At 35.2% G+C, this 26,592-nt stretch overlaps 1 protein-coding gene and 1 long non-coding RNA gene across 4 annotated transcripts in view; one reads left to right on the top strand and one right to left on the bottom strand.

Annotated features, from left to right (window-relative positions):
- LOC126927175 (V-type proton ATPase 116 kDa subunit a 1) overlaps positions 1-23,182 on the top strand; it is a 53,921-nt gene extending 30,739 nt beyond the window's left edge. For 2 of the 3 annotated variants that reach the window (XM_050743523.1, XM_050743493.1), the window contains exons 2-14: positions 5,577-5,717; positions 6,915-7,094; positions 8,001-8,129; positions 8,206-8,324; positions 11,125-11,251; positions 13,304-13,480; positions 14,849-15,061; positions 15,643-15,856; positions 16,968-17,388; positions 19,396-19,523; positions 19,629-19,858; positions 20,520-20,908; positions 21,479-23,182. In XM_050743523.1, the coding sequence (XP_050599480.1) occupies positions 5,601-5,717; positions 6,915-7,094; positions 8,001-8,129; positions 8,206-8,324; positions 11,125-11,251; positions 13,304-13,480; positions 14,849-15,061; positions 15,643-15,856; positions 16,968-17,388; positions 19,396-19,523; positions 19,629-19,858; positions 20,520-20,908; positions 21,479-21,575 (2,541 nt within the window). In that variant the 5' untranslated portion in view covers positions 5,577-5,600 and the 3' untranslated portion in view covers positions 21,576-23,182. The remainder of the gene's footprint in view (positions 1-5,576; positions 5,718-6,914; positions 7,095-8,000; positions 8,130-8,205; positions 8,325-11,124; positions 11,252-13,303; positions 13,481-14,848; positions 15,062-15,642; positions 15,857-16,967; positions 17,389-19,395; positions 19,524-19,628; positions 19,859-20,519; positions 20,909-21,478) is intronic. The other variant, XM_050743531.1, reaches the window with a different exon arrangement.
- Positions 15,142-15,740, bottom strand: LOC126928835 (uncharacterized). Its single transcript, XR_007716951.1, has 2 exons — positions 15,601-15,740; positions 15,142-15,506 (listed from the first exon to the last, which is right to left on the bottom strand). It is a non-coding gene; the product is annotated as an uncharacterized LOC126928835 (long non-coding RNA).
- Positions 23,183-26,592: the final 3,410 nt, after the last annotated feature.

The raw sequence follows: 26,592 nt of genomic DNA, 5'->3' as shown, positions 1-26,592 counted from the left end.
CCTCATGGGTTTAGGTCATGAGAGTACGTAAATAAATACAAGTGACGACGCGTATACTCGTCAAACGCAGCGAAGAAAATTTCTTCCTCGTCGTGTATGCTCGCCAAACGCAGTTAACTGGTTAATTCGGTCGTTCTGTCGGTCAGTATTGTTTATATCGACATCGATAAGCTCATGTTACTATATCGCCGGATTAATATTACTGCTGAGCCAATTTGCAGTCAGCTTGAAAAATTTAGCAGGAAGGAGGCTGAGCAATGGGATACTTTTGTATATACAAAAGAATCATATGTACATATGTAACTCGAAAACTACGTTACTTGGAAACGTTGCAATTCTCCGAGTTTCGAGCTATTTTCACAGATGTTTTTGTTCGACCGAGAGAAGTGATAAAAGGAATTGCGCTATCAAGGTGTAGACTTTATAGTTTAAGGCTGAGCATATGTGCATACGGATGCAGTACATTTGTATGTACTTAAGAAACGTTCTACTTATCTTTGTGTTAATTTCTATTTCGGTATCTCGGTATCTCGGTTCCTCCATATAAGAACGAACTGGCGAAGACTTGCAAGCCTGTGCATACGTGCACGTATTACGTGTATGTGTACGTGTGACGAAATTTCCTATTCCATGAAGCTACGTATCTGTATCGTTCGACTTAATAACTTGTACGTATCAGTTTGTCGAAAGGCATTTTTATCTTCCAATGAAATGGATTATGTTCGTATCTGTACAGGGTGTTCAGTTGCAGGCGTCAGGAAATTTAAGGGGTGATGCTTAAAGCCGAAATAACACGAAAATCAAGAATGAAAAGATCGCGTTTTCGGTGTTGTTTTTTAGTTATCGACGATTAAAGTTCGGCTAAAATACCCCTGCACGCGAGCAAACCTCCTTACATGAACGAAAAATGGCCAGTCTAGACAGCGGGGCGCGCAGTGATCCTCAATTCGAACGACACCTAGCAGAACACCCTGTATAGTATACGTATACATATGTATTAGAATCGTTTATAATTATTAGAACATTTGTTGGTTTCATACGGAACGCGACGTTATTAGTTTTATGTGTCGAGGAGACGATTAATCGATCAAAATTTCATATACTTGCAAGATCGCGATCTAATGTACAGTGTGGCTTGTGAAAGTGTCGTATATGTGAATCGTATGAAACATATTGAGATTTGAGTGAGCACTGTAACGCGAGACCAACGACGATCATGATTACATTGGGAAAATTTGAGATAAATCTGAAAATCTATATGGAGGCAACATTTAGTGTAAACGTACGTACGTGTGTAGATTTCGTAGAATATCAGTCGTATCGAGCTACAAGTTGACTTAACTTTCAGATAAAAAAACTTTCTTTCTACTCGATTGATCTCTGCGACAAAGGTATTTAATTAAACTCGGTCAATTGTCCACTACGCTGCATTAATAAACCTTCATATTCAGTGGGACCATTTCTAACGCTTATTATACGTATCGTCGTGCTAGGTCTTAATCGTTTCAAACTCGATCATTCTTTACCTATGCTTCTCAATTCCACCACAGTCTTTTCCATTCTTTCTCGCTCGTATTAGTTCATTTGGAAAAAAACACGTTTACGATAGAGACAACTTGACAAAAAAAATAAAAAGCTACAGAGAGTCGATAAATCTTATCTAAGAAATCGAAGGTAGGATAAATGAGACACTCAAAGAAATCTAAGCAAAATCTGAATCTGTATTGTAGAAGCATCTAATCTAATCTATCCTAATCTGTGGCATGCGCGCAGCTAAATAACAAGATATAATGAAATAATAATCAATATAATAGTAGTAAGACGAATGATGAAAATGTTGATCAAAGAATGTGAAGAGATACGCGTACATACAGGAGGAGAATTAATTTTGTTCTATCAAATTTACGAGATTATCGTTACGATGCTGAATTCTAGAGTCTAACGTTTCAAACGCAATAACGGGCGATTCTTAATCAGGTAGCTGTTTTTGACGAGTATACTCGTCGTGCGTAAAAGGTAGTTACAATTTGCTGTTTAAATTTCAATTCAGTAATTGCAATAAACTGCAGTAATAAAATTCAAAAATAAAACGGTCATTTCATTTATCATCCATCAACGGCCACATTATCTGCGTTTAACGAGTATATTCGTCATTGTTTACTTCTTACGATACATTTTAGGTATATACTTTTCAAAGTTTTCAAAGAGATCGCCACAGTTAACTCGTTAATAATTTATAACGCGTAACTCGTAAAATTTCGCTAATGATATTACTTCAATTGTGATCGAGACGACCTTAGTTTGGCTTTGCATTCTCAGACACTTGAGCGTTTTCAGATTACGTTTAAATGTTTCAAGTATGTGTGGAATATATGAAAAATATACCTATCTATTATTATCTTACTAATCTGCTCGAATCTAATTCAAATTCGTTGTTTAATTTTACAGTTTCCTAAATTATCGCTACTCGATAGAGTTGGGTGAATGTCTGGAAAAGTAATATCTAATGTATCTAAATATTTGAGCATGAATCTGCCTATCTACGTCGAATATACTATATTGATACATACATACATACATACATATATTTGTACTGTAATTTAATGATCGTTTAAAAATGCATGCACCTTTTAGATAAACGTTCCATCAAAGAATCCGTATTTATTATTTTTCGTTATTGTAATAAAATTAATATTGCGCTCGAGATCTCGAAAACTCAGTATATGTATATTTATCGGATGGATCGTTTCTCCTTAATCGTTCAACTAATCGTCTATAACATATACAAATTATCTCGTAAATCGAATTTGTAAGTATTACGTATATACCATTGTTTTTATCATTCGCCGATAAGATCACGTTTCGTTGCTAAGTTCCATAGAACATTTTATCGCCTTAGCTACATAATAACCAAGATAATAAACTCGATTGTCATTACTGTTTTGTAAACCTGCAGGTTAGAATTCTATACCTGCTTAAGTTTAACTTAACTCACTTAGTTATACTTGATTTAAATAATATTGCGAGTCTAGAATACGGACGTATCTGAAACTCTTTGAAATTTTGCGAATTAATCAAATATCGGTTAAGTAAATCGGCAAATATCAGTTACGAACGTACTTGACATAAACTTACGATGTTCCGTTGTAACGTTTGACTTGCGATAAACGACTTCCTATCTTCGTCTCCAATGAGATCATATTTGACTTACTATGTCGAACGAAGTTTAGAAGGAAACGCTATGAATGAAGCTTAAAAGTTCAATTTTCTCGTCATATATATCGAATATATGTATATTCACACGTACATATACAGTGGCTTACAATAGATGCTATTTGGGTACTCGTAGAAAATCTCTGCGAATATTTTATGTACCCATGAGAGAAAAAATTTTTTCAAATTTCATTAGTACTCAACACCAACAACAGCAACGACGACGACGACGACGACGATGATGATAAAATTGTTACATATAAATAATACGTATTAACGACATGTGTCGTTAATATTATCAAGTATTATAACTAATAAATATGATAAGATTTATGATGGAATTCTTATTCATACGTATGTATACGAGCTCAAATTTAAAGTTACAAGGAATGTTAAACACTCGCTCTATACCATGAATGTAATACGGTCTGTTATAACGAGCCCTGTCGGCAATAAAATTAAACAAACGGTCATTCCGTCACAACTTAATTCTATATTATAACAGCCACACATACTTGTTGCTTGACGAGTATACTCGTCATTGTTTACTTACTTTTTGTGGCACATTTTGGGTACACGCTTTTCAAAGTTTTCAAAGAGGTCGCAACAGCTAACTGGTATATCGTTTGATTAAATTGATAATTAGTTAAACGAACATAGGAAAAACTAATATTTTATTACATTAAGAATTACGATGGCACCTGCAGGAGAATTAGGCGGAAAATAAAATAAAATGAAATAATGGAAAATAAATGTATCAGTTTGGTAAGATTTACTAGAACAGAAACAGATATACTCGTAACGAGTTATCGTGTAGAATTATCTAAGGTTGAGTCGCGGAATACACCTGTGTTTAGTAGTAATTTAGCAAGATTAATTACATTACGTGGAAACGTTGTTGTAACTTCGAATCATGTGAAAAAGATTACAATCACCTTGAACTTAACACGTTGCCTTGCTTTTCTTGTCTTATTTCTTATACATGTACAAGTATAGATTATATGTGTGTATATCGCAATTTATTCTTCGACAATCTCTTTCCGTGATCCCATCCGTGATCGTTATCGAAGAAACACGTTATCGAAATATAATATACGACGGTTTTTAAATTCGATCGAAAAGGGATACGTTTATCTCGTATAGTCTTTATGTTTCTAATCTAATACAATACATATTTATCATATTTTTTTCGGTATTTTACTCACGTAAATGTTTATCATTTATATATATCGATATTTATATGAGAGTCTAAATAATATAAATAATTAAATCTATCTTACAATATACACTATCGTATGCATATGAGGTTGTTGTAAAGATATTTCTACCACCACCTGTGCTTGTATCTCAGCACGTACGAACATAAACATCTGTTTGCAATTAAATACGAAGGAGAAAATTCGATCGATAATAAGTTAACAACTTTCGGGATACGTGAATACGTAGAACGGAAATCGACACAAGAAAAAAGCGATAGCAATCTTTAAGCTTAATTCCGTTACACAACTTAATGTTGAAGAAATATCGATAAACAAAGATGTAATCACGCTGTCGCTGTTATTGAGACGAAGAAATTTAAAAAATCACACTATTATATGACAACGGTGGTTATGAAAATTAGTAAACCTTAAAACTGAACGAATTCTTATTATGCGATTCTTAGTATCGTTATACATATGTATATATTATACGTGTGTATACAAAGTATACGATATAATTATCGCCACGATGTTTCCCAAACTTTCGATAATCTATATAAAAAAGATGCTTTGGAATAAAAGTTAATCGGTTCCCAGAAACTGCCGACCGAACGTACAAAGTGTCCAAAAGATTATTTCCGATAAAGAGTCAAGGTCGCGTTGCATTTCTTATACGACACTGTATATCGGAAATTGCAACACAGCACTTTCAGGTCTATTAGTTTTACCTTTTCCTTGGCTTTCGTACGCTTTATTTTATGAAATCGAAATAATTTTCAAATTAAGTATTTCTGGCTAAAGTAGCAGTCTGGTCCTTTTGTGGAGAAGTTAGAAATAGAAAATCAAAAAGAAGCTCATCGATCGACGTTACGTATCGACAAAAATTGACAAATTTATTTCAAAGAGCGAAGATCAGCTAAAAATCTTGAAAATGGCGTCGCTTCGAGAATAACTACAAAAACACCATTTGGGATCGTGTAATAGTCAAAACTATGTAATTTTACCGAACGAAATCCTATCATCTATCGTCACAGAGCTGTAGCTCGTCCTGTTTACGTGAGACACTCTGTATATATAGCCATTGGTATAACCTAACGTAAGATAATCGTTCTTCCTACCTTTTATATTTTTAGAAAAATAGAAATCTTCTTTTTATTATTGCAGGACAAAACATAACTGGCTGTTGGGATGGGTGCATTATTCAGGAGCGAGCAGATGGCCCTCTGCCAGTTGTTTATTCAACCAGAGGCGGCCTATCTTTCCGTTTCCGAACTCGGGGAAACGGGCACGGTGCAGTTTCGTGATGTAAGTTTAATTATCGGCGTAATTTTTCTTTAAATTCTTTTATATCGTAGGTAGAAGCGTTACACGGCTACATACCGGGACGAGGTTATAAAGTAAAGCGAAATTCGAGATACTGAGATATAAGCTCGTCTTTACACGCAGACAAATACGCAGGCAAATAAATATTTATTTTTAAATATACCACGGAAGAAGAATTTGTTCCGAGCTAGCATTCTAACCTTGAACGAGCCCCTAAGTACTTGGAGTGACTCGCCAAAGTATTTCCACTCTCGCAGAAATCTTTTACGAAATATGCGATATTACGCGTGATAACATGTTTCGTATGAATGAAATATACTTGATCTCTGATGGATTACGTTCAGTAAAGAAATCTGAAAATTATACACGTGTATATAAAAATTGCGAGATAGGTAGATACAATATATATATAGGTTGTATTTATAGGTAACACATAGGTTAGTACAAGTACACCTACACACTTGTTTTAATATTCGAACAGCATTCAGAACGGAATTTTTGTAAAGTTTTCTAAAATTTTTTGAAATTCGACTAAACAACTGCTGTTTTTTGTCGTTGACGTGTAATACGAGCAACCTCATGTGTTTGCAATATATAGGATGTCTAGCAAAACGTGGTTTTAACTAGTGTTCGATCTTACGACCTTGCTGTATCGCTCCACCTCCTATGCCCCCTATACGTTACATCTCGTTTAACCAATTAACTGCGTTTGACGAGTATACACGTCGAACGAAAGCTTTATTTCGCTGCGTTTGACAAGTATACTCGTCGTCTGTACTTATTTACGCACTCCATGACTTAACCCTACGAGAGATTTCTAAAACTAAATTCGTGAGTTAACTGGTTAATGATTTCTTCGAAACTTAGCTTAACCGTGTGCACGTAATATCTGATCTGGAAGTGTCGTACGAACGTAACGCAATGGTGGCTGACAGTTGGTATTGTTTTATGCGTCCCGAGTCGGTAAACGACCTTTCATCGATGTCTTTGATGTCTTTACATTGCGTTCCTTTTCCATTGACAGTCACTCGCTCGAGAATACTTGCAGTTCGAACTTAAAATAAAACGAACCTTCGTACGTGCAATGAGCATAGGGATCGAGCGAACGGCGCGATTAGACAGCGCGTTCAAAATTAACGATCTTCTTGCTTACTCTCTTCGCTCTTAATTCGTTCGCAGCTCAACGGCGATGTGAATTATTTTCAACGAAAATTCGTCAACGAAGTGCGTCGATGCGACGAGATGGAACGGAAACTTCGGTACATCGAAGCTGAAGTAAGGAAGGACGGAGTACCGATTGCTGATAACCTCACTCAACTACCACGGGCACCGAATCCTCGTATGATCATAGATCTCGAGGTAAGATTTCTATTTCCTTCCTAACGATAACGTCTTAATTAATTTCCTCGCGATTATCCTCTCTCTCTCTCTCTCTCCCTCCCCCCTCCCTCCCCCCTCCCTCCCCCTCCCTCCCCCCTCTCTCCCTCTCTCTCTCTCCCCCTCCCCCTCCCTCCCCCCTCTCTCTCTTAGCTTCGTATCGTATTCGATCTTTCAATCGTTCGTATCGATTTTATATATTGGAAAACAATTCCATTAGCATCGTAGCGAAACATTATCGGTATGATAATATCGGCAAAAATTTCTAACCAATCTAAAATATCGACAAAAATAGAATAGATAGGTAGATAGAAAAAAATATATGTGTCGCGAACACACGCATACAGAGGGCAAGGGGCCGAAAGAATTAGCTAACAGCTAGTGGAAATACGGTTTCGTGAAGTTACATTCATTAAATTGTTTAAATCGTTTGTTTTTGACACAAATATGTTCATATTAATTTCAATTATTTTTACTAAATAATTTGTATATTACAAGAATGTATTATAAATATATGAAACGACTGTTTTACTTTTTAATTTTATTACCGATAGTCATATCACCGTCATAATACAAAATATTACTATTTCTTCATGACGAGTATACTCGTCGAAAATAGCTAACTGATTACTTTGATGTCGTAGAAAAACGTAGATTAGACTGAACTACAGATCGGTAGCTGTGACGTTAATATCTATGTCCTGTAAAAAGTTGAAAGTACGCGTGCGTGTATTTTTTGTATTCGATAGAGGACATGCGAGAAACCGCGACGATAAACGAATAATTATTTCTCCGATCGTTTGTTCGTCCTTGACTCTTCGTTTCATCCATCGTATTGGAACGACAGAACGAAAGGGTAAAGAATAAAGGTATTTTATTTGGTTGCAGGCCCATCTCGAGGAAACGGAGAACGACATTTTAGAGCTGAGCCAAAACGCGGTGAACCTGAAGAGTAACTACCTCGAGTTGACGGAATTGCGACACGTGCTCGAGAAGACTCAAATATTTTTCACGGAGGTAGCTAAAGTAGTTCACAGCAGCTTTTGCTCATAGCGTCCTCCTCCTTCGTGTAATCGATGTTACCATTCTGTAGAAGAATCAAGATTCGTATCTTCTTCTATATCAACAGGAAGAGGCCAATGACTCGATCACCAGGACGCTAATTAACGAGGAACCACAGAATCCAAGCGCGTCAAGTCGGGGACGTCTCGAGTATGTTTTTCAATTTAATAACAAATTCCTATGCATCTATGGAAAATTGCGATATTTATTGCCATTATTTTCCATAAATAAAGTTCACGGGAAAACACGCAAAACTGCACAGAACGTAATGTAACATTTCAAAAGTAAAGTAAATCTCTACTTAGCTTCTATCTTTTTAGTCGCCTTTGGACAATACGTAGTACAAATTTGCGTGAATATCCACAGTCCACGTACATCTGCTCTATTTCGGAGATATTTAAAAAACAAACTCTCTTCAGCGTCCTTCTTTTTATGACAGCTTCCTTTATATAGAACGGTAATCGAAGATTATGTACGAACAACGTGACGCGAGTCGTGATTCGTTGGTTTTCGACTTTTGAAACTTACTAATTCGTACTTAAACTGAGAATTTTAGTACCAATTACACAGGTTCGTACGTTATAACACACATATATATAGGCTGTTCAGCTACAGGTGCAGAAAATTTAAGGGATGATTCTTGCAGTAAAAATAAGATGAGAATCAAGAATAAAGAAATTCCGTTATCGACTTTATTTATAGTTATTGACAATTAAAGATCAGACAAAATACCCCTGCACGCGAGCAACCCACCTTGCACAAGCGAAACGAGGTCAGCCTAGGCAGCGGGGCGCACAGTGCTCCTGTGTATTATATTTGAGAAAGGGGGAATAAATTCAAACAAAATTTTTCTCTCGATTTCACTTTCACATTAAAATTAGAGAATATTTCAAAAATATGAAACGTCGCAACATTAGTGGTTAGACCCACTTTTAAGGTGTTTAAGTAGTTTTGAAACCCAACGCTTACGCTTGTAAGTGTAACCTGCTGAGCCTAATCTTGTGAAATTTGATATTTTCGATATATTCAGGCCAATGAGAAAAACTTACGTTTAATGTGTGAAAGTGAAATGAAAAGGAAAATCTTATTCGCATTTGCTTGGCAAACACCCATACCAATGGAAAATTCTAAAATTTTCAAATCGCTTTCCTGTAAATTACGTCTCTTGCTCGTCGACTATAAGTTGTATTATAAATACAAACGACGTTGTTTTAAATTGTTTAGTTCTAGACAACTTTGGGAAAGTACTTTTGTCTGCAAATTAAAAATCATGCAGCCTAATAAACGCTGTGATAATGAGTGATTTCATTGCCGAAACGATACTTGCGACGATAATTCGTCTCGACAAATAGCGTTCATAATCATATCGTTTAACGATAAAAAGGAGGACGAAAGAAATGTTACGAGTAGTAGCCAGTTTATCGGTTTATGCATCAGATTACAGATTTCTTCCGTGACAAGCCACGATAAAAATTATTACAGTTCCCTTCCTTCAGTTTTATGATATTTCGGATTATTCGACAAACATTTAATATCCTTTTAAATATTTGAATGCTAATCGTTTCGATGTCCTATGAAAATCTTTTTTCGTTCGTTTCGAGCAATCTGAAAATGCCGGATTTTTCGATAAAAGGGGAAGAAATTTGGAAAGAGAAGGTAAGTTGCTCGATCCATCCGCAAAGGATAATACGTGATAGAAGAAAATAATATGTAGATATTGTAGAACTCGACGATTTTTCATGCTCTTCTTAAGAAATACGAACTGATTACGCGATGCATTTATATATATCGCGAAAGCGTTCACAAAACCATTATGTCCATATCGTATGTGTTATGACAAAATATTTTGCATTTCATTTCCATTGTAACGTCTGTCACAACGATTATCATGACGGCTATCATCATCATCGTCGTATTGGTAAAATTTGAAACTTCATTTGAAAATGTACAGAGAAATTACAACAAGATATTTATTGCAAACATGTGTCTAGTAAAAAGTTAGTATATCACATGAATAAACATATAATCTTAAGCATATATGTGATATACATAGACAAGTGTTAAATATGGTTCCATTGAATATCGAGGTTTTATCATATTTCTACTAAATAATTGAAACGTAATTTTTATATATCTATATTTTCGGACTTGTTTCAAATTTTTACAGTATGGTGATAGTCGAGTTTCATAACAATGATATTTGATACTAATAACATTTAAGAGAATTGTTCGTATAACTCATAATATGTATGTTCGTTCGTAAGAGATGTTTACATGTGCGTGAATAATCTCGTAAGCCTGCCGTGTAATCTCTAAAAAGAAATTAGATCTTAAAGACATTAAATTATACATTGAAATGTAGACGTAACGTATATATCGGCAAAGGAAAAATATTTTATTTCCACAGAACAAAAAAGGTATAAATGTAGAGATGAAAATTAATAATCAATAACATTATATATATGTATATGGTCGTTGTTACACCAACTCGAACGTAATTCTTCTTTCGAAACTTACGTCATTTTCGCGATAATGCCTTTTGCTAATGCCTCTAACAGTAGGTACGATTCATATTCGCTGTCCTATGTTCTAAGTGCTGCATTATAAAATTAGTTTGAAGAGAATCTTATACTTTCATTCAAATTGTCTAACTTTATACCTTTTGCAATTTTCTTTACTTTTTATTTTTTTTTATTTTTTTTTTTTTTGCTCAATTCCATTATAGATCAGAATTAATTAGAATGCTCAAAACGTTGCTTTTAAAACGACGTTCTCTTTCGTATATTTTATTTTCTATAGATACCGTACTTTATTTGTTATATTTGTTACATTCGTCACATTCGTTACACTATGTGTCATTGTATTATAAATTACACTTTAATTCAATTATAACTTCTCGACATTACTATGTTAGCCTTATATTTTATTCGATGAAATTTTTCTTTTATAGGTTCGTTGCTGGAGTAATAAGCCGAGAACGAATACCAGCTTTCGAGAGAATGTTGTGGCGAATATCCCGTGGAAATGTATTTTTACGTCAAGCTGAGCTCGATAAGCCATTGGAAGATCCAGCTACTGTTAGTTCGCTTCTTATCTCTTCTTCTTCTTCTCTTCTGCTTCTTCTTCTTCTTTCCTTCTCTTTTCTTAAAACCTTCGTCTAACTTCTCTTGATCTAATTTACAGAGATATAAAAATGACCCATTACTTGCATAGACTTTACGAATAGAATTGATTCGTTTATCGCGATATTAATTCTATTCTCTTAATGTATTTTTATTGTGTCTATATTCATCGTTCTCACTTACGTATATTTATCGCTAAAATCACGTACGCAAGGATCCGAAGGATTTGGTAAGATATTCTAATTTTTCTATTTTTTACGTTGATGCTAGTATTGTCATTAGGTATTATTCTTTCGTAAATCATTACGTAGAAGCTCTTTCTCTTCTTTGTACGTAATGTGCGTGTAACCAAAGAGAAGATGTTTGTTTTATTCAATTAAAAAAAAAAAAAGAAAAAGAAAAAGAAGGTAGGTACGTTGTTGAATTTATTAAGCTAAATACATGCCAACTGGTCCATCCATGAAACAAGTAGAAGATTTTCTTTAGTTTTAGTCGCTTCAAAGTTGATTCACTTTCAAGGAATTTCACATTTTCCTATAATAATCAATCGTAAAATCTTAAGTTGTTAGATTCCTTCTCGTATCGATGAACTTAATATTTTGCTATCGTTTGTAATTCTTTTTATTTGTAAATATCGATAGTCACAACAATGTAGAAAATACACGTAATATCAATCGATTGGTTTGTCGTTTGAATCGTTCGATCGTTCAATCGTTCTCTCAGTATCTTAGGTATCGTAATTGATATCGCTTTTATGGCGTGCTTGGAAAAAGTGAGATACAAATTTACATTTAACTTTCTTGGGATTTAACTTCAGATTAATCATTTTATTAACAAACTGACTATTCTTCTACCGTTATCATTGCTTTCCTTTTATTTTTATTCTTTTCCCATATACCATCATTCTATATGCTGCGCTACCATTTAATTTTAATATCTGCTCACCGTCTTTATCTCTGTTATTAATTATGAAAAATTACTTTTTACAGGACGCCTTATTTTGTTCTCAATAACTTGATCTCTGTCTTTGGTCGTTTCGGTAAAAATGAAAAGAAAAGTCAGATAATCGTGACAGAAGTAGTAACTCTTATCACGATGGATGATCGTAAAATACAAATACCTAACGATTCGGAAATAATAATTTAGTTTTTCGCTGATCTATTTACGCGATAGACCTTCAAGCTCGATCAATTTCATTCGAATTAAAAAAATCACAACTCCTGCACGCTCTGTTTAATTTTGCACAAATTTATCTAAGTTGCTTATACACTTTGTATCATTTATCTATCTTTTTTTATAAGACTTTAAGCATGAATGCCCAATGTTATAGCACCGATTGTTATTTAAATGTATAAATAATACAAAGAGACGAATTTTTAAGTAATTAATTTGCCCTTGTAGAAGATGCGTACGTCAGGTTGTGACAAAAGTTCCTTTCATTTTGTAAGGAAATAATCGATGTAGTAATAGATTGAAACGGATCGTACGTAATTCGGTAAAATAATATAAAACAAACAAATTTTGTGCATTTATGATTTCCTTTTGGGACATTTGGGACAACCTAATATTATACGAATGTCGCTCGTGATTTTTGCCTTCCCGTAACATACATATAGATGTTATTACGATTAAATCGTGAAAAGGGAGAAATTGTCACGTATGAAAATAATTTAATTTCATCGAAATGCCCACGCGTATGCGGTGGTAAACAACATCGTTAAAATTGAAATCTGATTAGTAAGGGGAATTAATTAACTGTTTGGGCGTCGGTGGTTTATTCGACGTCAAGCGGTTAATAATTTATTGCAACTAGCAATTTCATTCTACGAATATTTTTCAAATAATTGACGATCAAAGAAGATATTTATTTGCTGTGCGATATCGTAACGTTAGTTTATTCTAAATCGCTATTACGGTAGATATATTTAGATACATTCATTAATATTGTCGATATCGCTGATACAATCTTGTTTGATTTATGTACGTAAGTTTTGCGGATTGTTTTAGGGTAATCAAATTTATAAAACGGTGTTCGTCGCGTTTTTCCAAGGAGAGCAGCTGAAGAGCCGCATCAGGAAAGTTTGCAGTGGTTTTCATGCGTCTTTGTACCCATGTCCGCACAGCCACGCGGATCGCGAGGATATGGTGAAAGGCGTTCGAACGCGACTGGAAGACTTGAACTTGGTGAGTTTTGTACATATGTACGTATACGGTACACGCGACATCGTTAACCATTTAGCTGTTGCAACCCCTTAGAAAACTTTGAAAACTATGTACCTGAAGTGTGTCGCAAAAGGTAAGTGATGACGAGCATACTCGTCAAACACAAAGTACATGTGGCTGATATAATATGGAATTAAGTTGTAACGAAACGACTGTTTTATTTTTTAATTTTATTACCGACAGGGCTCTTCATAACACAAAATATTGCCATTTCTTCATGACGAGTATACTCGTCAAACACAAAGTACGTGTGGATGTTGTAATATGGAATTAGGTTGTAACGAAACGACTGTTTTATTTCTTAATTTTATTACCGACAGGGCTCTTCATAACACAAAGTATTGCCATTTCTTCATGACGAGTATACTCGTCAAACACAAAGTACGTGTGGCTGATGTAATATGGAATTAAGTTGTAACGAAACGATTGTTTTATTTCTTAGTTTTATTACCGACAGGGCTCTTCATAACACAAAGTATTGCCAGTTCTTCATGACGAGTATACTCGTCAAACACAAAGTACGTGTGGCTGATGTAATATGGAATTAAGTTGTAACGAAACGACTGTTTTATTTTTCAATTTTATTACCGACAGGGCTCTTCATAACACAAAATATTGCCATTTCTTCATGACGAGTATACTCGTCAAACACAAAGTACGTGTGGCTGATGTAATATGGAATTAAGTTGTAACGAAACGATTGTTTTATTTCTTAGTTTTATTACCGATAGGGCTCTTCATAACACAAAGTATTGCCATTTCTTCATGACGAGTATACTCGTCAGGAACAGCTAGCTGGTTAACGCGGATTACGTAATTCGCTATCAAAGTAACTACCTAGTAGTAAATTGATTTCCCTTTGCTTTTAAACGTTTTTTCGTTTCAAGATTCGATTCGTCGAAGTATCCAGGTATTTCCAGCTTCTGTTACGAGTATTACAATACGTACGAAAAATATTAGTCTAATTAATAACTGCTAAAATGGACCTATATCGTAGGAGATTAACGAAAAATGTATAATTCTATGCCTTGAAATACTTTCGCGTAAAAATGTAAAAAGTAAGGAAGTTATTTACACTTTTCTCCAGGCTTTTTGTAAGATATTTTTCGAAAACATATTTTTCGTTAATGTTACGTATATCTCATAAATATTAATAATTTTCAGTACGAACAAAATCGAGTTTACGCGCGTTTGAATAACTGTCGGTTCGTTTCTGATGAAAATGTACGACGAATATATGAAAACCCGGAATTCGCTGGTTATATTATATGGAATGGATCGTCGAATCTTTTATCGTTGATATCTTCGTTTCTTTTTCGTTTCATTCAGGTATTAAATCAAACGCAAGATCATCGTCAACGCGTGTTACATAACGTTGCCAAGGAGTTACCCAATTGGACGATTATGGTTCGAAAGATGAAGGCCATTTATCATACGATGAATCTGTTCAACGTGGACGTAACGAAAAAGTGCCTTATAGGAGAATGTTGGGTACCTGTTGCGGACCTCACCATTGTCCGAGACTGTCTCACGGAAGGATCGGTTGGTTTCTTCAAATTATATTACGTATACAAGTTTTACGATACGTTTCAAGAACGAAACAATTCGAATAGGAGTAACACTTCTAGTACAGTTCTATACTATATTTCTCATTAATTTCGTTAGCACGTGTTAGCACAGCTTTTAAAAATCAATTTTCTCTTGCTATCGTACACATACATCGTTCTATACATCGTTGGGTCGAATAATAAGGAAATGACAATGAAATATTGTTATTTAGAGTATTTGATAACGACGATAAACTTTCTCGTAAATTATGTCTCGTAAATTATGTCCGGATACCTTCGAGACGCGATATATCTTGTGTCCTTCCTTCAACATCGTTTCGATTTTCTTCGAATTTTCATGTTTTTCAATATTCGAAGAAATTCTATAATATTCAAATATTCTTCTTTCACGACTCGTAATATTTTGCTGGCTCGTTCAACTGAAAATATGCTTTCCCATTTATACTATAATCAAATTATATTATAATATCATATATCAAGTTATGATATATATATATATATATTATATATTACAATAATATAATAAAAATCGCGTTGAAATTTGACTTTCTTCAGCGTCTCTGTGGTAGTACGATACCATCGTTCCTCAATGTTATCTACACAAACGAAGATCCTCCGACGTTTAACAGGACCAACAAGTTCACCAGAGGTTTTCAAAATTTGATCGACGCTTACGGCGTGGCATCGTATCGCGAAGCTAATCCAGCTCTTTATACGATTATCACTTTCCCTTTCCTATTTAGCGTCATGTTCGGCGATTGTGGACACGGTAAATAAACGTTTTACGTTTCGGCACTGACTACGGTCAAGAGTGATACACGGTGTCCTAATAAAACAATGATACAGTTGGCAGTTGGTAGATGGCGCGATTGTACGTGAAAAAATAAGTCGAAGGTTCAGGCTGTCTTACATGATGATCATGCATGAGAAAATAAGTCGAAAATATACGATAAATTGTTTTCATTCGAGGGGCTTCGTTTCCGAGAAAATCGATTTTGAATTTCCACCGAGTACGCACGCACTTGATTATGTCGTGGTCGGATCTCTATACGAACCATTGTTTGCTTCATCCGTATATGTAGAAACGTACGTACTAAATCAGAGGTTTATTTCTAAAAGACAACTATTAAAAGCAAGGATCATTTTGGCGTTCGAAGAACTGGAAGATTGGAAAATATGTTTTGGAAAGCGTGCACGAAAATTGAATACGCAGAATATTTCAAGAGCCAGTGTTGTCAACAGCTTTTGCACCGATAAAGCAGATCTTAAGAATTACTAAATAAACATACGGCGTATGGTTTGTATCGTATTAGATGAAAAGCGTAGAAAATATAGAGCTTTCTCGTTTAACGCGTCGTTTTTCGAGAATATCATGGCAATTGGCGAAGAACAAGAAGATCGTGACTCGCGCGTGTTTAGTTGAGAATCGACGTATCTGCTCGTTCGATATTATCGTCCAAATGTCATTTTCTTGCAAACGAAGCGTTACACGTACGTCGATCGAACGTTTTTCTCTATCTTCGGCTTATTTTTACGTACGTGGCAGAATCGATCGAAACGATTGCTTCGACTCGAACGACTTCAAATCTGACCACTCTATCGATTTTATTTCTATGTAAATCCAGTTGGCACGGTGAGCGTAGCTTGAACGTGCAGCTTTCGTCTGAACGTCGAACGTAAGTTCGATCGCGTGCACCTTCTACGTTGCACGTTTCTAATCGGATTCGAAATTGAAATAAAGATGAACATCGTAAAAAGTAGGAAATTTTAAACTGGTTTTATATAGTCACGAAACGCACCGTGTATTTCTTATAACGTACGAATGTGTAGATAGGAATATGGAAAGCGACGACCTTTTCCTTTTTCTTCTTTTTTTTTAGGTTTAATTTTGAGCCTGTTCGCTGTATATATGATCGCGTTGGAGAAGAAGTTTATGGCGCAAAAGTCAGCGTCCGAAATTTGGAATATATTTTTCGCCGGACGTTATATTATCCTTCTTATGGGTTTGTTTTCCATTTACACTGGCATCATCTACAATGACGTGTTCTCAAAGTCATTTAACATATTCGGGTCTAGTTGGCAAATATCGTACGAAGATACAATCGAGGAAGATGATGTGATTGAGTTGAATCCAGCTACCAGTAATTACGCGCAAGTGCCTTATCCATTGGGTATGGATCCTGTTTGGGTATTAGCCGAGAACAAGATAATATTTTTGAATTCGTACAAAATGAAGCTGTCGATCATCTTCGGTGTCGTGCACATGATCTTCGGCGTGTTCATGAGTATCCCTAATATTATGTAAGTTGATACAGCGACGGTTCCGGTTACGATTTCGATTTCAACGTATCGTTGCTTTTTATTTATTTTTCTTTCCTTTTTTTCTTCTTTTTTCGTTCAAGCGAATCTTCTTTATATCTTTTATTTAGCGTATTTACCTATAAGTACGGAAATATCTAACGAACACAGAGATAGATAGAGAAGAACAAAAGAAATAATTCGATCGATCGCTACATCGAGTTGGAAATAATTTCTTTCGAAGATTTTATCGTAGCTCTTAGAAAAGGAAGCTCCTATTTACGATAGTCGGAAATTATTTCAAATCAATATCTACGTACGTATATTTGCAGTAATGTAGGGCACACTGATGGGAATACGAAACGATCATTTTGCTTTTCAGCTTATGGAAAGTCTCGGAATAGTTCGAAAGAGGCGACGGAAAATAAATATAACTTTAACAGGGAATTTTACGTGAAACGCGCTTCATATATACATGTACGTGTATATACGTGTACACATATGTATAAGTGTTAAAATGCTATGCACCTCGTAAAAGCAGAAGTCGTAAAAGTAACTCGGAGAACTGGAAATCTCGAAATCGGATAGCAATTGGACCAGTGTTATTTCAAAGGAAAATAAATTGTGAAATTTTAATTAGTTTATCCAATTGCTTTCCTAATAATCACGCGCATTCATGTACTACGATAGATAGGTATAGGTTTCTGTTTTTCACTTCCACAAAAAGCGTCAGCCTTTCGCTTTTCCTTACTTTAACGAATCTATAAAAGAGCTACGTTTAAATAACATTTTCTGTCTTTTTCTTTTTTTTTTTTTTTTTGTTACTTACACGTACGAGTATATTCGTCAAATATTCCAATAAAGTTTGGAGAAAACAGAAACGAAACCATGTAGATATTACACATAGCTGAAAATCGAGGTGGTCCATACGTGCTAGATATTGTTCCTTAATCTGTATTTATAGGTATATATATATATATATAGACATAAGATGTTTCGATTATCTTGGATTAAAATCGCTTAACATACGGTAATCACAAATATATTATGCGAGTTATAGGGAACATTTTGAAATTTCATTGAAAATCATGGATGATTCGAATCGGTCGATATACGCGCCAAAGAGAATAATCGAATAATCAAACTTTTTTTTTATAAAATACATAACAGGTTTGCTGGAAGTATAAAGGAAACATTACCACTAAATATCGTTTATATTACTTTTTACTGAAATTTTGAGTCTTTATAGTAAATGGTAATTGTTTATTTCCAGCTTGATTTTATACACGACGAGTATATACGTCAACCGCATCGAGATGCATTTAGATTGGCCCGTGTATACGCATTGAACGCACTGGACTGGTTCTTCGGTGACTGGTTCGAAAGTATCGTAAAGTATAAGAAACGTAGGACAAGTATGTCAAGTAGCGGCGGGTTCTTACCGGTTCGTTAAAACCTGAACGCGTCGCGTCGTGTCGGTGGATTTCCGAAAAGAATATCGACGCTACCCCGCTGTGAGATGTAGGACTTGGGACTATAGTAACAAGTATCACGGCACACCCCCATCGCGGTTTACCCGGCGTCGCGACGCCGCGCAGCATCGTGACAGCCATCTGCCATTGGCCTGCCCTTCTCCCGGGCTGTGACCAACCAAATCCAAAACCGACACAAACGTGACACGAACAGGCGTTTTGTCAGAAATTAAATATCTACTTAGAAGAAACTATAGCTAAGCGATATGTATACGTAGGAAAAGATTATCCCGGATATCGAGCTTGACGATCATTTTGTATTTCAAGGTCATTGAAATCGACCATCTTCGATTAACAATAATTCTATCTACGTATGTTAAGCAATGCAAGATAAACGAACCAGCCTGTGTAATAAATTTTACATAGAAACGAAATTTTACAGTATTTTTGTACGTTATACGCTATGGTAACTAGTAAGTAGTTTTCACGTTCACGAATTACCTTATTAATTATATATGTTTCTACGTTTCCCCAACAGGCATTTCAAGAGATACTCGAGCTTATTCCTAGAATTCTTGCCACAGTTACTTTTCCTTGTTTTATTATTTTTCTATCTGGTAGTTTTGATGTTCGTTAAGTGGGTTTTATATAATCCGGCTTCAACAGGTAACGTATTATACCGTATCATACTTGTTATCGTTGCTATCTGATTTTCCATTCAATCGTGAAATTAATCAGATCCTGCTATGTATCTTCTTTTTTTTTTTACAGATCATAGATACAGTCCTTCGTGCGCACCATCGGTTTTGATTACGTTTATTAATATGATACTGCAGGGTCACGCTACCGTGCCACTTGGTTGTTCGGAGTTCATGTTCCCGGGTCAGTCTATTCTTCAGAATGTTTGCGTGATACTCGCTCTGTTATGTGTGCCTGTGATGCTTCTTGGCAAGCCTCTTCTCTTCTTATTCCAGAAGAAGAGACGAGAAGCGAGAGTCTTGGTGAGCAAATATAATTCTCGTACTGTTACGATACGTTGGAATTACCTAATTACCTACGGACGATCGGCAGAACGAATCGGTTTTTCCTTCCACCGTTTCTTCAGAAACTGGATTGACGAATTAACCAGTTAACTGCGGAATTTAGTTTTAGAAATCTCTCACGGCGCTGGGTCATTGAGTACGCAAATAAATACAAGCGACGGCGAGTATACTCGTCAAACGCTGCGAGATAAAGCTTTTGTCTGACGAGTATACTCGTCAAATGCTGCGAGTATACTTGTCAAACGCAGCGAAACAAAGCTTTCGTTCGACGTGTATACTCGTCAAACACAGTTGACTGGTTAAGGAGAAAGAACGCGTAATCGAATTACAGCGTAATAGGTGACTTGGTTAACCGTTTTTACATTAGCTGCTGGATTAAATGGATATTTATAAAGTGCTATATCGAAATCGCTTTGTATAAAAGCTGCTAATATTTTTCAACCTTGTGCATACATCCGTATGCTTGTACTCATACATATACATATACATACGTGTACTTTTCTTATAAATAATTTGGCAAAAAAGTAATGATAAAGATAAATAAATGGTATCTTTAAGACTGTACAATTTTCACTCTTTTTATATAAAATTTTCACCTGCGATCACTTTTCAATTTCAGAGCAATGGGACTCCATCTCAAGACATCGAATTGCAAACCGAAGGTTTACAAAATAATGTGGCTATTAGTCAAGCCACCGATGCTCACGAATCGGAAACATTCGGTGAAGTGATGATACACCAGGTTATTCATACTATAGAATATGTTCTCTCAACGATATCTCACACTGCCTCTTATCTACGTTTATGGGCTTTGTCGTTGGCCCATGGACAACTTTCCGAAGTGTTGTGGAATATGGTGTTACGCATAGGTTTGGGTGCTACCGAGGATAACTATGTAAAAAGCGTTATATTGTTTTTGACATTCGCTGTATGGGCCGCATTCACCGTCGCCATCCTTGTGATGATGGAAGGGCTATCGGCTTTCCTGCATACCCTTCGGCTTCATTGGTACGTAGAAACCAACCAAGAAACCAGAAAACAATGAATCGATAACCGTTGATTAACGTTCCTAAGTATTCCGGCTTTTTAGTCTCTGTCTAACAACGATACGCGAGTTATAGTAGTAGAATGTATAGAAAGACGAAAAAATAACGATAAAATGCAATATCTGTATCGTCATCTTACTAACTTCGAAACGCGATTCGTCCTTTGTCTTTTCATCCATTTTAGTCGTTTCGAATAACTATCGCTCGAATTAATCGGAATAGGAACTAATTGATAGTAGGAGCCAGAGGAATGGGGGTCAGGCAACTGCAACTCTGCTAGCTGAGTAATGATTTAACCAGCTAGCTGAGTATCGCCACTTGTATTTACCTTTCTCATTCTTTTGAGCAACGTAAATGTCTCGAACATATATAATATATTTTCTCAATCATTCGTGCACTTACGGTAGAAAACTTTTACTAATGTACCGCGCGTCCTAGTGAAATCTCAGAATGTTTTGTACTAGCATTAAGTATATGCAGGACGATAATACCAATAATAATAATAATAATAGTAATAATTTTCTTTTTTCAGGGTAGAGTTTATGAGCAAATTCTACGATGGCCAGGGTTATCCCTTTCAGCCATTCTGTTTCAAAACTATCTTAGATGCGGAAGAATCCGAAGACTAATATCGGACCACTGCTGTGATCCTCGGCAATAACAATTATAATTAGACATACATATCCATCGTGTTAAACGGAAAGACTTGTTTTTATTTTATGTATATAACCAGTTCAGCAGTATCGAATGAAATACAGCGGAAAGATGTGTCTGTTTTAGGAAATTTCTATCAGTATGTTTGAGAGCATTCTCAGATTAACCGATTGATCGCGATTTAAACGATACATCAATCGTCGTAGGAACAACGTTTAATCCAAGATAGATAGCCCGTATCGTTTCTTATTTAATCGTAAACAAATTGGACAACAGTATTGCGACATGTCTAACGTCATTTACCATTTACCGATTCTTTTTGGAAGCTTACATCGTGTATCGAACGTACGTATATACCTAAATATATAGTATATAGTATACGTATATAGTATATATGTACCATGTAGGTACTCGGTGTACGTTGGAAAACCAATTTCGAGAAATGTATATCAAAGATACGATAAATTATGCTGTAAATTCTGATAGAACGAAACCTGAAGAGATAACGGAAGAATTTCAATGGATCGGTAGGTACCGATTAATAAAACGCAAAAATTAATCGAATTAATTTGAGGGAATTTTTTGGAATATTCCGCTAAACAGAGGAATATCTATATTGTGCTTTCTCTTCGTAAATTCTTTAAACAGTCTAATAACATCGAACACGTAAATTCGTCGCTAGAAACTGAAGACAGTCGTTGGATGAAACAGATTTCTTAGGTCGAGTAACATGTAATTTCATTCGTGTTTTTGTTAGATCACAGCACGTTAAGTATTAGCTGTTACGTTTCGTATACGATCCATCTATACTTGTATAATTAAGAAATAATTTATTTGTCTTATTTCTTCGTAAATATGTATCCTTCGTGAAAAATTGAAAATACCTGTACTTGTACGTAGTAGGTGCCGTGACGTTCTTTAAATAATTTTTACAGCATACTACTAAATAGGACATATACGGTGGCGAAAGTTTATCGATCGACCTTATTCACGAATCTATCAATCAGTCCCAGTATTTTTAAAAAAGAGAAATATATCGTCAAGTTTTCCTACTAAAAATATTTGTTCTATTTTCTTATTAATGCGATAGAAACTAGTCGAAGAAAATCGTAGACGAGATAAAGAGGGTAATTTTTCTAAATTCTACACCAAGGTAATAATACACGATTATTCGGAAGAGAAATTCGTCTTGGATCAACTAAGCATATCGTTGATCGGTAAATCGGTACACGTCTCGTTCATTCCATTGTTCATTGTCAAAATATGACGAAACGGTAAAAGTATCGCGTAACGTAATACAATATCCAGCATACTATCTATATTCGCATAATATTATTATGCTAGGAGTATATATAAGCGGAGAGAAAAGTTGAAATCTGAGAAGGATGGCGGGAATGTACATTCTATATTACTAGAGTACAAATTGTTGAGAGTGATTGCGAGAAGTATTGACCCTGCAACTAATAAGAAATGCCGATCGTTAGAGATACATCCAATATATTGTAGGTATTAATATCCAATGTATCCAATATAACGTGGAAAAAGAAGAAAAAAAGCGATGCAAATATATATTTTACCAATATTACGATCTTACATTCATTTCCTTTCTGCGCATTCTCTTTTATTTTCCTGCGCGCAAAGTAAATGCTACTCGTATTTGTTTATCGTAGCTTGCGTGTAGCCACTTTTCACGAATGTATTACGCGTGTCGCACGAAATATACGGAAATTTTGTTTGAAAACTGGGAATGTAAGTTTGTCAGAAGATGCAAACTTACTATTACCTTTCGCAAAGATGACAAATATTTAAACAGTCGATTACTCGTCATAATAATATTCATGATACTATTAATAATAATATTCATCTATGTGTTTGCCGTCGATATGTATTTTGTAATTTCTATACACGATATTCATGGGTTCTTCAATTTTTCACTTTTTGCCCATATAATCGAGATAGTCGTCTGTGAATAGTTCGATTCTATCGTAGTCCCGCAGGTTTTTATATCTCGATCTTGTTTCAGGACAATGTTAAAGGAACGATAACTATTCTTCCTATATTTTGTTCTTTCTATAAGATATTTGCCCCGTGTGCAACACCGCCTAGGCATCAAGCATTTAAATTTAAATACTGTCGATGAATCAACGCAGCTTTCACCATCATAGATAGTTAGGCGTACAATTTGGAAAACGTATTTTTCATCGATGTAAAAATTCCCAGTTTCAGCATCGTACGATAATTGACCTATACTTGACGCCAAACGCTTAGATTTGGACCGATTAAACGATTTCTTTTTACAAAACTAGCATTTTATTATTATTACTTACAATTAACTCCAGTTCTTCGATTATGATCACGGAAATATCAATTCGCGTAAGTATCGGCGGTTTAGTGATCGATCAATTGAATTTTCTCGAAGGAAGAAACACTACAGTGGCAACACACTTAAATAGTATGGATTTTAATTCAAGAAATTCAAAAACTCGATGTCTGTAACGACGGGTATCATTTTCATTTGCTTGTCAGTTTAAGGACTTTTCAGCAACTTCAGTTCTAATTTAGACGCGCTTTCGATAGACGTTAAGAAAAATATTCAAAGAAATGTCACTCCTTCTGATTGTTACTTGCAAAATTATTAATTTCGTTAAACTATGTAACACTGCTTTCCTACAACTTGTTTCGATAAAACTAAACGAACCATTCGCTGTTAACTTGAAACTTTACACGACGATTCTGTTAACAAAAGGAAATACAGAAAGCTGAAATTACGTATTGAACACATTTGTATTACGTGATTAATATTTCGGGCGTTTCTTTATTTCGAAAATTCCGCAATTCCGAAAAGAAATTGATATCGCGGGCCCTTATAATCGATAGAAGCGACGAGTACTAATGTTCCAGCTAAAGAACAGTTTTAACAATTCCAGGAGAAAATAAGTAAATTTTGTGCGTAAACCGTCGCGTATTAAAAATACTCTCGTCTTCGTATTTTATTAACTCGAGTTATTTAAATAAGTTGTTACGAGCTGTTTTTTATTACATTAGCACATAATATACACTCGGTTTTGGTAGTAAATTTCGCGAGAATCTCAGATACGCGACAGTTTAGTTATTTGTTACATAAAAAAGTAAGGCGGTAACGTTTTTGTATAGAAAAAAAGATAATAGATAGATATAAGAAGATTGTAGGAAGAAAACGTAGAATTTTCAACCTTTTTTTACATTAAATTTAGTACGTTGTTTGGTTTAAAAATGTAGCGTCTTGTCGTCGATCAATCTCGTGCTACCAAAGCTTTCATATTTAGTTTTGGTGCTATGTATTCAAATATTCAAATATTCAAATACCGAAGATATCGGAGTATCGTTTGCCTCGCCAATGAACACGTTTGGTTTGCAGAAAATTTGCTCCACTTACGAATTATTAGCGAAAGATGTAAAGTCTTCGATTAAGTCGTGTTAAAATCCTTTTGCTTGGTCGTATAGAAGGTAACATGGAAATTAGACAAAATGCAAACGACGAAACTGTACCTCCTACTTATCATGTTGTTCTCCTTTCTAATTAAATCTCTTTCCTTTTTCTTGCAAATTGATATGTGCAAAAGGAACGTGCCGTTAAATGCGACATTAAAAATTGAAATTAGGTATTACAAGCGATATTCGAATTTGTATTTTGTTCTTTACACGTTCTAACGTTTCTATCGACTGTGCTGTTCGACGCACGTAGATATAATCGTTTTAACTATGCAAAATATACAAATCTTGGACGTTTAAAAAATTCCATTACTGCGTATACTTTCCAATGTTTAAAGCTAAGTTTCAAAGATTGTCGTCTACTTTATACGTACTACGTATGTATTTCGATTCGACGAATGGCTTAAAATTCGTAAAATCGATAAAAGCCACTGATTTGATAAGAAGGTCCTAGAAACGTTCAGTCTTGCCAGTTCAAGTTTGTTAACGGATGCGCAACAAATACCTAGGTGTAAAATATTTGTAATATACATGTTAAACGTTTACGTTTACTTTCGAACAACAAATATGGAAGAAACTTACGAAGGCGCTGATATGCAGTTCTTTGCAATAGATTTACCGCGCACGCTTCGCACCCTAATAGACGTAGGTTGTACGTAATACACGCGTCCCTCAATTTACGCGCCAATCTTTTCACGCGGCGAACTATAATTTACGCGGTAATTTTTATGCGCGATTTTAACACGTTCGCGCCTTACGCACTTAATGCGATATCCTATAAAAAATGTTAACTACTGTTAAACAAAACAGTAAAAAAAAAGTAATGGACGGTATGAACGAAACGTTGTGAACGTTATGTTTGTACGTTACATGTTCGAATAATACAAAACCGTTATCGATATGTTGGATGTAATATTGGAAAGTTCGTTCCGATTTTTAAGCAATTTAATAAAATAATAAATTTTCTTTAGCACCAGTATCCATCCGGGAAATTGTTTTCAAGCATTTCACGCTAAAAAAACGTTACTAAAAGTATCTTTAAATATGCTCGTTGATCTTTAATTAAATACTACGCTGGTTAAATGCTGCTCGGGAGGTCCGTACCGATTTTTTAAGGAATTTGGTGGAAATAAAATACCGTACTGAATAGTTTTTCGATTGGAAAACCTGAAAGGTTCCGGAAGGATGGAAGGTGGAAGAAAATCGCACCTATATAAATCGATAAACGTATATCGAATCGAAATGTAAATCGGGAAGAACTTTCCGCATGATCTTTTGAATCTTTTCAAAATACGCGGTAAAAATACGCGGCAATTCAAACTGTACGCTTGTCAGAGCGTACCGTCCTCGATGTGTTAATTCAAGCGGCCGGAGAATATATTTTCCCACAAGTTTCAAAAGCAACAAGTGTATACAAACAGTAACTTATTCGACGATGTTGAAACGCTGTATGAAATAAGAATGAAAGCTCGTTACGTTGCGCTAGTCGTCGCATGTGTACATATTTTTTTTTTCGTAACT

Source organism: Bombus affinis, chromosome 1 (genome assembly GCF_024516045.1).
Source record: "Bombus affinis isolate iyBomAffi1 chromosome 1, iyBomAffi1.2, whole genome shotgun sequence".
Classification (NCBI taxonomy): domain Eukaryota; kingdom Metazoa; phylum Arthropoda; class Insecta; order Hymenoptera; family Apidae; genus Bombus; species Bombus affinis.
Note: the sequence above shows the minus strand (reverse complement) of the source record. Positions and strands in the feature narration are given on the sequence as shown.